The 15,238-nt window shown below is 45.6% G+C and overlaps 1 protein-coding gene across 1 annotated transcript in view; it reads right to left on the bottom strand.

The window, feature by feature from the left end:
* Positions 1 to 2,976: 2,976 nt before the first annotated feature.
* The window catches only part of LOC102386756 (transmembrane protein 151B-like), a 43,504-nt gene continuing 31,242 nt past the window's right edge, over positions 2,977 to 15,238 (bottom strand). Inside the window, exon 2 of the mRNA XM_025205322.1 lies at positions 2,977 to 4,407. Coding sequence (XP_025061107.1) covers positions 2,977 to 4,407 — 1,431 coding nt within the window. The remainder of the gene's footprint in view (positions 4,408 to 15,238) is intronic.

The following is a 15,238-nucleotide window of genomic DNA, read 5'->3' as shown; positions in this document are numbered from 1 at the left end:
AGTATAAGACTAAACCCCATTTTGACTGTGTCACAGGGTAAACACCCAGTAATTATAATTATGATATATGTTGCCTGGTAGAATTGTGATTGTACATTGAGAGCTATCTTTTTCCATATTTGAATCCCTGCCTTTCTTTTAATTGCTATGCCCTCTATCATGCTTTCCTATCTTTTCCATGTTTTATTTTCTCTATCCTTCATCTACTTCCATCAGAAACAATGTTGAAATGTCTCCTCCAGTCCTTGTGTTTCCTGAAGTTGCAGCCTCCTCCAATTTAAATTTTCCATATGCCCATAGTTTAATTTTGTGGCCGTGTGTGTAGGGGAGGAAGGGAAGCACATTAGAGAATCTCAAGTGCTCCATCTAAAACAAAACAAAAACACAGGGATAAATCAGAGCTGTAAAAGGTCAGAGCTGACTCGACCCAGATCCAAAATTTTGCCAAGACCTAAGTGATGGCAGGCTGGGGTGTTAGTCATATCTAGGTTTGGGGTTTGTTCAGGATCTATGCCTGAGTGTGGATCTTGGTCTGAGTTTTTTTCAAAGTTTGTGGTTTCTCAGATTTGGGATTTTGGGATAAGTCTATGTCTAAAAATTCCTCCAAACCCAGACCTTTCTTCTCCAGTTATCTGAGCAGAAAATTAAGTCCTTTTGTCAAGGTAACAAGCTAAAAGCATCATGTATGCCTCCTAACTTTTAATGTCTAGCTGTCAAGGTGATAGGCACTTACACAAAAATTACATACATAAATGAACTCATACAGACCAAAACAACCTTTCTGAATGCAATTACCATCATTTACAGTAGGTCACATTTGGGTTGCATAAGTGAAAGCAATCCATATGTCTCTTGTAATGAAATAAATGCAGTATTACAAAATGGAGAGTAATTAAACCAAAAGAAAATGTATTGCATGTGATGCAACTGTCAATGCCATAAGAAATAACTATATATGTATAGATACATAGAGCTATATAATCTACACATACTAACCAGACTTTACACGTTCCAAATTACAAGTGGATATATAAAAAGCTGATTAGGGAGCAAGCAGTGTTTGACAATTCCATACAGGTCATTGTTTCTTACTTACTTACCCTAAAGGTTAAAACACTTTGTTTTTTGGAAGATATGGTATTGTATTCTGATATTCGCTACAAACCAGGAATGATCAAGACATCTACCTTCCCCAATGCAAAATTTCAAAGGCTTGTGTGCTATGTGACAGCCCTTTACTGGGTGCAGGTTTGCATTCTGAGATGGTCCCTAATGGTTCCTGAGAAGGATCAACAGCCTTTGCTTTGGCTCTTGGAGCTAGGAAATATTTCAGATACTCTGATTGCCAAGTGGGGAGAGCAGGAGTGTCACTGATAGGCTTAGAGTCCCATCTCCTGTACCTAATGCCAGGTCAGCACCACTGATGTTCACCACATTGGACTGCCTGTTATTGAGGAGTCACTAGATCTAAATGTAATAGTGGTTAAGACACTTGCTCTGAGCAGTGAAAGATGACATGGGAGCCAATCCAATATTATACATAATGCTGAGACCCATTTATCACCTGCAGCAAGCCTTCTGGCCAGGGTAGAACTGATATAAGGGCTCAATGGCAGCCTTAATGCAAGTCCCTGGTGTAGTAGACATGTTGGTGGTTTGGAGTGGCATGGCAAAAATAGAGTAGAGGTGCAGCCTAGTATACAGTGCTAGCAAGGGTTCCCTGGGCTCACACAGAGCAAAATGTAAATCAGAGTCACTCTGGGGTCACTCATGTACACTGTGGGGTAAATCAACCTCCAAACAGCTCCAGAATACAGGGCCTTCAAAAAGTAAACTATGGCTACATTTGCCTCAGCCACATCACTGCTATGCTACTATAAGAATGGAATAACTGGGAATCAGGGCTATGCTGTTGAAAACAGTAGTGCCAACCAGCAACTGGTCTACCCTAGTGCTCCTAAATTTGCTGACTTTGATGGTGCAGAACTGGGGTTAGCAAAAATAAGAAACATTTGTAAAATTTCATAGGGTAGAAGACAAGACATAAAAACTGATGAGAAAAGGACGTTTTTTTTTTTCCTTTAGTGGTAAATTTCTTTTGGTGTATGATCGATCCTTCAGTGAAAGTTCTGGGTGCTCAGCCCAGGAGCAGGATTTTTGTTTATACAAGTGGTCAGTTACCCTTGTGTGGCATACTCATTATTTCTAACCAAGACATACTTCCAGTAACTCTGCAAGCAAGATGGATACTTTGATAGGGCAAGACCCAGAACTCTTAAGACTCTGTGATGGAAGGAATGAAAACAACTTGGGAAGCAAAACTGAGAGAAGACAAAAGAAAGATGTCTGGAGAGAGAAGAGAAGGAGGAAGCAATAGAGAAGGAAACTGAAAGAGCTTTGGGAAGGTTAGCCTCATTTGGAGGTTACAGCAGGAGACTGGGAGTCTGTAGCTTTGAGTTCTATTTCTGGCTTTGCCATTGACTTTTGCGTGTCCTTTGGCAAAGTCATTTCACTGCACTGTTCCTCAGCTTCCTACCTTATGAGAGACTGAGGAAGGTAAATACATCAGTATTTGCAAAATGCCTTAATATCCTGAAATGGTAATTGCTTTAGTGGTTTAAAGTATCTTACCTGAAATGTGAGAGAAAGATAGAAGTGGAAATGAGAAGAGAAGAGTAGAAAGGGTTGTTTGCTGAGAAGAGAAAAGAAAGGAGAAAATAGAGATACAGACAAAGTGGTGGGGAAATAGAGGGAAGGTAGCCTTTGGACACAAGGTTATTTACTTTGCCACAACATACATATTTTCTTGCACTATCAGGGAAGGAATTTAGAATCAGAGGATTGCCTTGTGGAGCTACTGTGCAGTGCCTTGATATGTATGTTTTCTTTGTTAGTAGCACCTCTGTCAAACAGAACTAGAGCCATGGAGCTAAGGTAGCCCTAGGGGAGGGAGACTCTAAAGCCCATAGGGTCCTATCACAGAGAGGTCTCCAGGCAGGATGAGCGTCGAATGTAGAAGTGTCTTCTGTCATGCCCTTCAGGCCTGTGCACAATTAGCACGGGGAAGAAACGGGCATCGTGGTAGGTTGGTGGGTTTTCATTGATGGCCAGCTGGCTGGAGTAAGAGCAACATTGTTCATCATGGCAGCCCCGGTCTGCTATACTGCTGCTGCGACTCCTCCAGAGGCCTGTCCTGTGGGAGCCATGGATGCGGCACAAGGAGAAGCGGCTGGTGTTGAGGGAGAGCCGGGAGTTCCCGCTACAACTGTGGAAAGCATGGCGAGAGAAGATGGAGGAGGTGCTGGAGGTATGATGGCACCGCTCACAGCCATGAGCAATTTCAGTGTACCGGCATACAGAGTAGCTGTTGTACACAGGGGTCTCTGTCAGATCCATTAGCATGGCCTCTGAGTAGCTGGGGATCAGCTGCCGGTTGGTACAGATATGCCACTCCAGTTCAGTACTGTCCTGAGTATTGTCTCTGGGCACGCGATACCTGTATAAGGGCTCCTCTGCTGTGCTTGGTGCTGTGTACTCAAGGCCAAGGAGCTTCTCTACATGGTAATGCACATATGCAGTCCGATATTCTATAAGCACTCTCAGTGGCCATGAGATCATCAAGATAGCTGCCACCCAGAAAGTATAGTGGGACACGTACCATGGGAGATGGTCTGGATCCCCATAGGCCATCATGAGCTCTTTGAAATCTACATTTTTGAGCTGCATACCTTCCCTGACCTCCATGTAGTCATCCAGTCCCTCAATCTCTGTGAAAAAGTGAGCTCTCTGGGTCAAGTAGGAGTTCTCAGACTCTAGACTGGCAAAGCTGAAGCACTTGGTGAACTTCAGCTTGGTGGCTGTGTAGCATTCCAGGCCTAGCAGTTCCTTGGAGATGTCCTTGTATCCACAATGAGAGTAGTCAAACTCGGCTTCAGCTACGTGGGTGTTGACCCGCTCATGGTAGACTTGCGTGGTAGTATAAGCGTCTCCATTACGGTACCGGGTCACCTGCCGGGTGCGTCGCACAAAGTGGTAGCTGATGGCTTTCCACCAGATACATGGCGTGGCTTGTTGCATGCGATTGATGCATTCATAAACACTGTCCACATCGGCCTTGTACTGGAGCTCGCTTTTGACATGGCAGTGCCAGCACTCCACCAGGTAGACCGCATACAGCATGGTTAGGAAGGCTAATGGGATATAGACATAGCCATCAGAGCATGGGCTGTCATGGTAGATCATGGACTTGCCTTTGAAGGAACTATCAAAGCTGAGCTTGGTGACTCGGGCAAGCTGACACCAGGCCACAGCACCCAGGCAGCCGTACATAAGGATGGAGAGGAGGAGGCATTTCCAGTGGGATTCTCTGCACATGCAAGCACTCAAGGACTGCTTGATGGGGCGTTGCTTGGAACCAGGCAGCAGAGGCAGAGGTGGGGGGAGGAGAAAGACAGAGAGAAAGAGAGAGAAATCTGTGTCAGTGACACTGTTTTACATAATGCACACAGCATCCTTGAAAATTTTATTAGTTTAGCCCTTAAATACCTTGAGGCTAGATTGAGCCCTTAGGCACAGCCCTGAGCAAGGGGTGCTATATAAATGCCCAGAAAACAGCATGCACCAGAGAGAAGTGTCTAGGGCACAACTCCTCCCTGTTTCATCCTTGCTCCAGAGACAGTGATCATTTGCTGCTGTTCCATCTACCAGCAAATTGCTATCCTCCCTGCCCTGACTGCAGGGCTAACCTGTGTATTGGGGTGGGCTTAAGCCAGCCTCCCCTGCCCCCCTCCCCTTACTTGCTTGCTCAGGGGTTGGGATAGGTAGGTGCATTGACTCTGCTTTCAGCTGGATGCCTGGACCCAAGTTTCAATAGTGCATACAGGGAGGTCTATGAGGTTCCTATCCTTCCTTATGCTCCTGTATGGACCAAAGACCACTTTCATTACATGCTATGCAGTCCTGCAGAAGGCAATTAGATTAGGCCATGTAAGAATGAAGAGGTGGTCTGACTATTGGCTTGACACTATTGTACAAATGCTGAATTTTTGTGTACCCGCTTACTCCTTGGAGGAGCTTTGTGCTTATGCCACACCCCAACGTGGGCAGGGTAAAGCAGGAGGAATATAAACTAAAGTTAGGGCCCATTTCATCCAGCAGCAGAGAGCTGACTCAGAGGTAAGAGTTACACCTACCAAATTATCAACACCATGTGCTGCAACATTTTCCTGGAACATGCCCATCTGGAAACTGACTAGATTCAATCCTGTTTACTGTCAGACCTGACAGGACCACAGCACCAGGCGGCATGGATACAAGCTGATAACAATATTAGTTGGCAGCAAGCAAAAAGGTTTAAACTCTGTAGCTAATAGGGTATCTGTAAATATGTAGAATCCAGCACACTTCTGGCATTTAAAGATCCAAAGTCAGGTTGTGCAGCTAGTTCACACTCTTGTTCCTCTTGGCACAAATTCACCCGCTAAAAATAAAACGTCGGAGATGATTTAATTTACCACGATAAAAAATTACTAACATGATAAAACAAAGTGACAGTGTGGATCTTCAGATGCAACTAAGCTAGCAAAATGGAGATTTCTGTCACGTGGAAACAGGAAAAGCGCAATGTGGACAAGGGCCCTCAAACTCCCACTGTGTTCCCTGAGAGGATGTGATTACAGTCCTCGCACCCTGATGATGTTAGAATGAATCTGTTGCCTGTGATGTTGTATTACAATAATAACAATTAAAAAAAAAATCAAGTCAGTCAAGAACAGAAGCAACCGACTTGTCTCTTGACAAAATGCATCACCAGTGTAGGTTAGAGTACTGGCTAGCTGCAGTGTACAGGCTGAAAGTGCACATTTCAAACTCAATTGCTGATCTGTATTATGGAGGCATATCTGCCTACCTGTTGCTATTTCTACCCCTTGGCTGCACTTTGTAGGAAGAGTATGACAGCAGCAAACAGGCCTCAGGACTCACTCATCATCACTCTGCTTTTCTACCTCTTAGGCAAAAATAATTCATCTGAAGAGACCATTTTTAACATACCAAACTTCTCAGCAGTTTCCAAACAATGCCAGGTCTTTCAAGCAACCTACTTGCTTTAAAAAGAAAGAAAAGTTTCCTTTTTCTTCCCTCGAGTATAGAAATTTCCCCCATCACAGCTTACCTGAGGCTCACAAGAGATTAGATTCAATTGTTTCAATGAGGAGTTTAAGTCCCAATGCTCTATGACTCTACAAAGCTATAAATGGGAGCTTTATGCTACAGGGAAGAAAAGATCAGTTTTTCCAGTGGTAGAACAGTGGCATTTGCTTATTACTTGCAGCTCTGTGAGATCTAACATTGATTACATTATATTTAAAAGCACAGACAACCTATTTTAAGTCATCAGCTTGGTTTTATAGCTTCCTGTGAGCCCTGCACAGTTATTCAGGGGGTAATTTCTGTTTTCAGATCCGACACTCATAATAAACCTGTATTAACTTAATTGATTTCAAGGAGTTACACCAATATAAACCTGCAGCAGTTGAGAGTAGAATATGACCTCTGATGCTTCCAGAAGAAAATCATGAGAAAATATTATTCTTACTCTAATTGTTAGCTATGAGTATATTTGAATGAAAAATAATAATACTGTGTCAGATTCTCAGCTACACTAAAACCCCTTACTTTGTTCTGGAAGAGTTAGGGGACCAAACTGGATATGTATGGAATTTTATGCTGACTTTATGCTGACACAGAGGTCTTCTGGCCTTAAAGAGGGAAATGAGAGTCAGTCCTATTTTTACTAGTCTCCTTCAGGGAACAGTGAAGGGAGCAGAAAAATGGTTGCAGGCAGTCTCCCAAACACCTGAACAATAGCTGCTGTCACAAAATACATGCCTGAGTCCAGATGCGGTCACTAACTGGATAAAATATTCTGGCAGCACTCCTTTTAAGACTCACCTTTAAACTGTGACTCTGTTATCATTATGGTAGGTTCCTCTGCACCATCCTACCTTTGGGCCCAGCAAGGCTCTGCAGGGATGAGGGAATGTCTGCCTTTTGTTCTATGTTTGTACAGCACCTAGCACAATGGGGCTCTGGTCCACAGTTAGGACTCTTGGGTGCTACAGTAATACAAGTAATAATAACTGTAGAGACTCATGTCTTTCTTGTCCTTGTGTTTAAAGTTGGTCTCTTAGCTTTTCCTCTATGAAGAACTGAACGGGGGGTAGGGGGGAGTGCTGCAACAGTAAACTTCTCTAAATCATTTTCTAGAGTTGGACAGAAGCAGCAGCTGGGCTCTACTTCTATAGCAGAAGGCTGTGGGAGAACTTAAAATCGGCAGTCACATGCTCAGGCAGGCTGTAAAATGGGTCAGTTACATGTGGGCGATACACCAAAGGATCCTGGCTGAGATTGTCGTCGCACTGCGGGGGACTTAACCATCAGCTTTAATGTTAAATGTGTGGTTAAATACCTGGTAGAGGTGTGGGGATCTCAAACTTTCTCCCAGTAAAGTAGGGCATGGTGTGTGAGGCACTAATTCCTGTTGCCATTTTAGAAGGGCAGCCAGAATAGCAGCCAAAATTAAAGTTGAAGGGTGCTTGGCACCTGCCTTCCCACCCACTCTACAGTACTCAGAACCCTCCTTTGCTCACGATGCCAAAATTACTAGCTAGGCTTCTGCTTTCTCCCTACCCACCCCTGAAGTCTTCAGTCTGGCCCCAAACATAGTGTTCTGAAGTGGTGATTGAGGACTGTTTAAAGGTCAGTTCTGATGCTGGTCAGCCAGTTATGCTTCCAGGAATGTTGGGACAATGCTAACCAAATACAACAAGTATTCAGGATTTTCAGCAAGTGTAATATTTAGTTTGCCCATCCTGACAGCCTTTAACCCTCTTTACACCATTGCCCAGGTATGCCATTGCCTTTACAGAACCTCAGCTGCAGACCCTCACATCCTTCCATCTCTTGCCTATACGATGTTGCTTTCCTCTCCTTCTCACATGCCCCACAAAAGTGCAACCATATTAGTTCTATCCCCAAACAGCTCCAGTGACTCCTCACTTACCCTGTCATCCTCTCTCTCTCTCTCTCTCTCAGCTCCTTTTGCTACTTCTTCATCCCTCCTACACCAGATATCATGGATGCTAGTGAGTGAGCTTTCTCCTCTGCAGGCTCTGCCATGTGAAAAGCCTTGCCTATACACTATTATTTCTCCCTCCCATTTGGTTATTTTAATTCTTTAATATTGTAATACTATAATCTAACACTGTAAAACATTTTGGCAGAATATGCAGAGGAAAGATGCCAGCAAAAATAAATAATATCAATAATAGTAATAAAGCATCACCTACTCATGAAATCTAATAAACACACCCATCTTTTTCTACATAACTAATCAATTAAAATACTAAAAAAATGGTTCCCAAACTTTATTGGCTTCTATAGCTTTTTCTTAAAAACTTGAAGACCTTTGAAGTACCACAAGTCATCATCTCCTCCTGGCATGCATTTGTTTAGGTCAAAAAAGGGCATAACTTGCAAATGTTTCTGAACCTTAATTCTACTATAAAAGTGCCCAAGAAATCCTTTAATATATCAATTATTAGCAGGACTGGCCAGAAAGCAAAAATTCCATTAGGTGAAAAATATTGAGGTTTCTAAATTTGTTGCAATATGGAAGAAAACCATAACCTTTTGGAGATTAAGGGCATTAGAAACCACAAACAAAAACAAGAGAGAGAAAGACTAAACCCCAGAATACACAATAGGGCACCGGTCAGAGCATTTACCTGGGAAGTAGGAAATGCCAGGTTCAGTCCCTAGCCTTGATGAGGCAATGTGCTCTAACTGTGTATTGGACCTGAGGAAGAACATCTGATGAGCATAAGAACACAAGCCCAAAAGCTTGTCCAACAGCAGTCACAACTAGACAGTCAGGTCAATAAAAGGTAATCACAAAAAGTTTGCAGCTCTAAGTATCTGTGAAGTTATTTGAAGAACTGGAATTTTCCAGTGAAAAATGTGTCATCAACCTCTAATGCTATCACTTTTAAGCATCTCAGGTTTTTAGACAGTGCATCAAGAAGAAACACATTAAAGTGTCCTTTATTCTTATTTAAGAATGTTGTGTTATGCAAATGAAAAATATGTGCCACAAATAGCATAGTGTTATACTTTGGCATACCACTGAATTGCAGGCAGGGGCTTGGCTTTTTAATCTTGTTTAAGTTCAAGTGCAAAGTTTTTATCTGCATTACTGTTGAACATGAGCCAAAGTTTTCCCCATCTCTTTTTTTACATATAATCAAGAGGAACACAAATCTATATTTTATATATAATCGAGAAGAACACAAAACATTTTGAATTGCTCTCATAGAAATTGAGAAAAGTGCCTTTAATGAATAGAGGGGGGGAAAAAGAAGAGGGGTGGGGGGCGGGGAAGAGAGAGAGAGAGAGAGAGAGAGAGAATGAGAGCTTGTATGTGCGCATGTCTGCCTATGTATGTTTGTTTGTCTGTCTTAATTGAAAGGTGGGGCCAGTGGATGCATGTGCGTTCATACTTTCGTGTGCACAAAGGTCAGGTACGCCTCTGTGTCTATGGATGTGCCCCAGAGCAGGCAAGAGCTATGCACGTGTATATGTATAATGAAGTGCAAAGCCTAAGAAGCAAGGGGAAAAGAGGTAAGAAGGACTTGACTGGAAGAGGGCACAGATTTCCCTGGGGCAACTTGTCCTCCCAAGTAGGGCCTCTAGATGCCTGTACAGTGAGACAAATAGCATGAAGGCTGCTTGTATTAGAAGGAGGCACTCAGTTGGGAGCTGTGCTGTTGGAAAGCCAGGTACCCATGTTTAGACCAGTGATTTTCAAGTAGGGTGCCATGGCACCCTGGAGTACCTTGAGATCCTTTCAAGGGTGCTTCAGGATGCCACACAACGTTAGTACTATTAAGTGCACAAATATGATTCACAAGATAAACCCAGAGATTTCAAATAGCAATCCATAGCTGTGGTCTTTCAGAGTTCTTTACAACTAAAGAAACTGCTCCATTATTTCTCTGTAGGCAAAAAAGTGTGAAAACTAGGAGTTGGTATTTTCTGAGGGGCCTCAGTTCTATCCAGGAGTGTCACAAGGCTGCCCAGGGGTGCCTTGAGTCTAAAAAGGTCAAGAACCACTGTATATATTACAGTGCAGTGCTGTGTGCACTCTGGCTCTGGGCTAATCTATCTTGATCATCTACCAGGTCAGAACTAGCACAGGTATCTCTACTTGGCATTACACTGTACAGTGTAAACATGGGAAATGTTATTTAAATGGTTAGTGGGGTCACTGGAAAAGTCTAGAGAGTCAAAATTGGCAATTCAAAACTGGAATTTCTGGAATTTACTTGTACCATAAGGTTTTACCAGGCTGGCTGTTGAATAAAACCCTGAGGTGGGACTGGTGAGTCAATGCACAATTATGTTCGCTTTTCTCTCCAAGGTACACCTGGAGAGTTCTGTGTGCAACCTTATTTGCAAATGATAAAATCATCAAAGCCCTGACTAAATGGATATTTGCTTCTACTAGGGAGGTGGCAGGTACCCAGGTTCAAGAGCTGGTATGAAATGCTTTAAGATATCTTTTGCCCAGGCACACCCAGTGCTTTAAATTATTTGCTGAACTGCAGTTACATCATGTTATTGTTTTTGCTTCAGCAACAGCCATTCAACCCCCGCTTGATTTTTTTTAATACTTTGGGTAGTAACAGCTTGGAGTGAGAATTTGGCTTCCACTCCTGCATAGTAATGAAGGATGGAAGAGAAGAGTATGAATACACAAGCTGGTATATACTTCCACCTGCCTATCAAGGATGGAGCCTGCTCTGTTGGCTAGAGAAAGAAGCTGGTACAAGGATGCCTGGATTCTGTTCCCAACTCTTCCATTGATTTTGAGCAAATAACCAGGATTCAGGGGCAGCCAATTAAGTGTGCATCTTTATTTCTATTCTACATGTATTTAGAAGACATGGTCTCAGGTGTGCCCATTCAAGTCTAAAGGGTAACTTTTTTTCTTTCACAGATTTCATAGACATTAGGGCTGGAAGGGACCTCGGAAGATCATAGAGACCACCCCCCTGCCCCAAGGGCAGAAAGTCAGCAGGGATCATAGGATTCCAGCAAGATAAACATCCAGATGTCTTCTGAAGGTGTTCAAAGTAGGTGGTTGAACCACATCTGGTGGCAACCTATTCCAAACTTTGGGAGATTGGACAGTAAAGAAGTTTTTTCTTATGTCCAGCCTGAAATGGTCATGGAGGAGTTTGTGACCATTTGACACTGTCATTCCTTGGGGCGCTCTGGTGAACAGACGTTCCCCCAGATCCTGGTAAGCACCCCTGATAAACTTATAGGTGGACACCAGATCACCCCTGAGCCTGCACTTTTCCAGGCTAAACAGCCCCAGGGCTCTCAGACTCTCTTCGTAAGGTCTGATTTCCTGACCTCTGATCATGCACATGGCTCTCCTCTGCACCCTCTCAAGCTTCTCTGCATCCTTTTTGAATTGTGGAGCCCAAAACTGGAGGCAGTACTCCAGCTGTGGCCTCACCAAGGCCGAGTACAATGGGAGAATGACGTCCTGGGATTCGCTTGAGAAGCATCTGTGGATGTAAGCCAGCATCTTGCTTGCTTTACTAGCTGCAGCATCACGCTGAAGGCTCACGTTCATCTTATGGTCAATCGTGACCCCCAAGTCCCTTTTGTCCGTAGTGCTAGCCAGCGTAGCACTGCTGAGCCTATAAGGATGCTGCAGGTGTTTCCTCCCAAGGTGGAGAACCTTGCATTTTTCGGTGTTAAACACCATCAGGTTCTCGTCTGCCCGTTTCCTGAGCCTGTCAAGGTCTGCCTGGATCACCCTCCTGTCCTCAGGTGTGGATGCTTTACCCCAGAGCTTGGTATCGTCGGCAAACTTGGCCAGTCCACTTCTGACTCCAATGTCTACATCATTAATGAAGATGTTGAACAATACCGGACCAAGGACAGAGCCTTGGGAGACCCCACTGGTCACAGGGCACCATGATGATTGACTTCCATCAACCACCACCCTCTGGGTCCAACCACGGAGCCAATTCTCCAGCCAGCGGATCGTGGTGGTCTTTCTTTTTAGACACAGGAGGTCTGCTAGTTCCCTGGAGAGCCAAGGGGGCTGCTGTGTCCTTTTGCTGCCTCTCCTCCAAGATGGGATAGACTTTGCTTACACATCCAGGATCGCTCCTTTGAAGAGTAAACACTCATCCTGAACTCCCCTCCCCTTTGGGTTGTGGCCCTTTAGGGCCCTTTAGGGCCTCCCTGACAAGCCTCCTGAGCTTGTCAAAGTCAACTTCCCTGAAGTTGAGGACTTCTGTATTGCTGACTGACTTGCCAGCTTTACGGCGGATGGTGAAGGTGATCAGCTTGTGGTCATTGTCACCCAACTTCCCATCAATCATTAGGTTGCTGATTAGGTTGTCCCCCGTTGCCAGAATCAGGTCAAGTAGTGCTTTACCTCTGGTCAGCCCATCGACTACTTGTGTCAGATAGAGCTCATCCACACATGAGAGAAAGCTTTGCGACTGCTCAGATTTGGCTGAGTGCTCCTACCATGAATTGTCTGGGTAGTTGACATCTCCCATGACAACCATGCACTGGGAGCGTGAGGCCTCAGCCAATTCCCTGGCGAACTCCTGGTCAAGCTCTTGATTCTAGGTTGGAGGTCTGTAGTAGACTCCCACCGTTGTGTCCCCTGTGCTGTGCACCCCACAGATTTTAATCCAGAGGGTCTCTAGTCATCTACCCTGGGCGCCAATGTCAGTTTGCAGGGATGCGTAGCTCTCCTTGACATAGAGAGCTACACCTCCACCCCTTGTGTCCACTTGATCCCTCCTGTACAGGCTATAGCCGTCTATATCTGTGGCCCAGTCATGGGTGGAGTCCCACCAGGTCTCCATTATCCCTATGACATCATAGTTATTTGTGTTAAGCAGGAGGACAAGTTCCTCCTGTTTTTTCCCCCAAGCTCCTGGCATTTGTGTACAGGCAGGCAAGTGTCCCTTTGGGGGCCCTTGCCTTGCCCACAGCTCGCTCCAGGGCTGGGGCAGGGGTGGGGCTTCCTTAAGTGCCTTGGCCTGCTGGCTTTGCAAGGGTTGCTCAGTCGGCCAGCAGTGACGATAGTCCTCCCATCCCCCGGCAGGCTCAGTTTAAAGCCCAGTGGAGCAGGTCAGCCAGTCTGCCGGAGAAGAGCCTCCTCCACAGTGGAGAGAGGTGGAGGCCATCCCTTCCCAGCAGCTCACTGCCTCTCTCACCAAAGAGCGGACTGTGGTCATAGAAGCCAAAGCCTTCCTGATGATACCAGCGCCACAGTCTTTGGTTCACTACCTCAGTCCTCCTCTCCCCCTTCAGCCCGTAGCCCAAGACTGGGAGGATCAAAGAAAACACCACTTGCACCCCCAGACTCTTTAGCCCCGCTCCCAAATCCCTGTAGTGCCTCATGACCGGGCTGGGAGTACTCTGAGCCATGTCATTTGTGCCTACATGGATAAGGAGCATAGGGTAGTGGTCAGTGGGCTGGAGGAGCTCAGGGATCTTCTCCTCAATGTCTCGGATACAGGCTTCCAGGAAGCAGCAAACTTCCCAGGCTAAGGGGTCAGGGCAGCAAATTGCCCCCCTCATTCCCCCTCAGGACGGAGTCTCCCATGACAAACACTTTGCGTTTTGTCTTAGGGAGAGTAGGGGTGGTAGCTACAGTAGAGCCCGTGTTGCCTGCAGAAGCTGGCAGCTTGGCAGGCTCTGCTGGGGCTGCAAGAGGTTCATACCTGTTGCAAACCTCCAGTGGGGCAGGGACCTTGGTGCAGCGGGCCTTGGGGCCCTTGACCACCTTGGTCCAACCCCTTGGCTGGACAGCAAGGGAAGTACTCGAGTCCTCCCTTGTCCTGGAGGGCGACCGTGGTCTACCCTCTGCCTCCCGGGGGAGAAGGGCCTGGCAGCAGGAGTCTGTCTCCTGCTCGCAGTCCCTGATGGCACACAGTCTCTGGACTGCGGCCTGGAGCATCTCTAGCTGGCATGCCAGAGGCCCCAAAAGCTTGAAAAAGCAACAGGCAGCCCCTGCAGCCGAGAGCCAGGAACCATGGGCTCCGTCTGGGTGGAGACCTCTGAGACACCAGAGAGGGGGGCCGCAGACCCAGAGGGGACCCTCGGGGTGCAGTGTGTGCCCATCCGCGTCATGCTGCTGGTAGGCTGGCTACGGCTGGGAATGCCTACCCAAGGGGGCTCACAGGCAGAGCCATGTGCCCTCCTGTTCACCCTCCCACACGAACTCCCATGCAAACTCCCGCGCCGGGCCCAGAAGCGCGCCTGTTTGCGCGGCCTGTTTGCAAGGCTCCGGTCATGTGGCTCCCTAGGGGGCTGGGCCAAGTAGGAGCTGGGGCGGGGCGTGACCCTCTCCTCCTCCACTCAGCCTGCTCCCAGCTGGCTATGTCCCTCCCACCATGGGCCCTTTAAAAGGTACATTCAAAAAATGAAGTTACAGGTTCAAGAAAAATACTTATCTATGATTCAGTCAGGAAGTGTATTTATAACACTTTGCTTCCTGACTGTCTCAGGAAAAGCAGAGTTTTAAAAGAGCTCATCAGTTGCCGAGACGAATATCCTTATTTTCATATACAGTCTGAGCTATTACAAGTAGAAATGTAGGACAACCTTTTCAAAAGCATTCATTGATATTGAGAATTTCAGTGTTCGGCTGGACAATTTGAAACAGTTCAGGCCTAATCTTCAGAGGCACTCAGATTTTGCCTTTGTAACTGTTAAATCCACTGCACTTCAGACAAAAAGACCCACTGTGTGTCAGGCTGCTAGTAGACCACTGAAAGAGTTGGCCCAGTGATCACATGACTGGTCCCAGTTAATCATTAGCTAGGAATTTTTTCACACATAAATGATGAACAACAAAGTTCTGGTTATTCTTGGGCAGTTGGGTAGTTCTAGATATCCAATACTTAGGGATACTTCTGGCTTTATAGGGATATTATAAACCAAGGAACTTAATCTTCCATTACAATTCAAAGTAGATTTATAGAGTTTAAGATCTGAAGGGGTCAGTAGGTCATCTAGTTTGGCCTTCTGTGCATCACGGGCCATTACATCTTATCCATTTATTCATGTGTTGAGCCCAGTAATTTGGGTTTGGCTGATGCACGTCACCTAGAAAGGTATCCAGTCTAGATTC

The sequence above is a fragment of the Alligator sinensis genome, unplaced genomic scaffold (assembly GCF_000455745.1).
Source record: "Alligator sinensis unplaced genomic scaffold, ASM45574v1 scaffold108_1, whole genome shotgun sequence".
Taxonomy (NCBI): domain Eukaryota; kingdom Metazoa; phylum Chordata; order Crocodylia; family Alligatoridae; genus Alligator; species Alligator sinensis.
The sequence above is the reverse complement of the archived record's forward strand: the minus strand, read 5'-3'. Positions and strand labels throughout refer to the sequence as shown.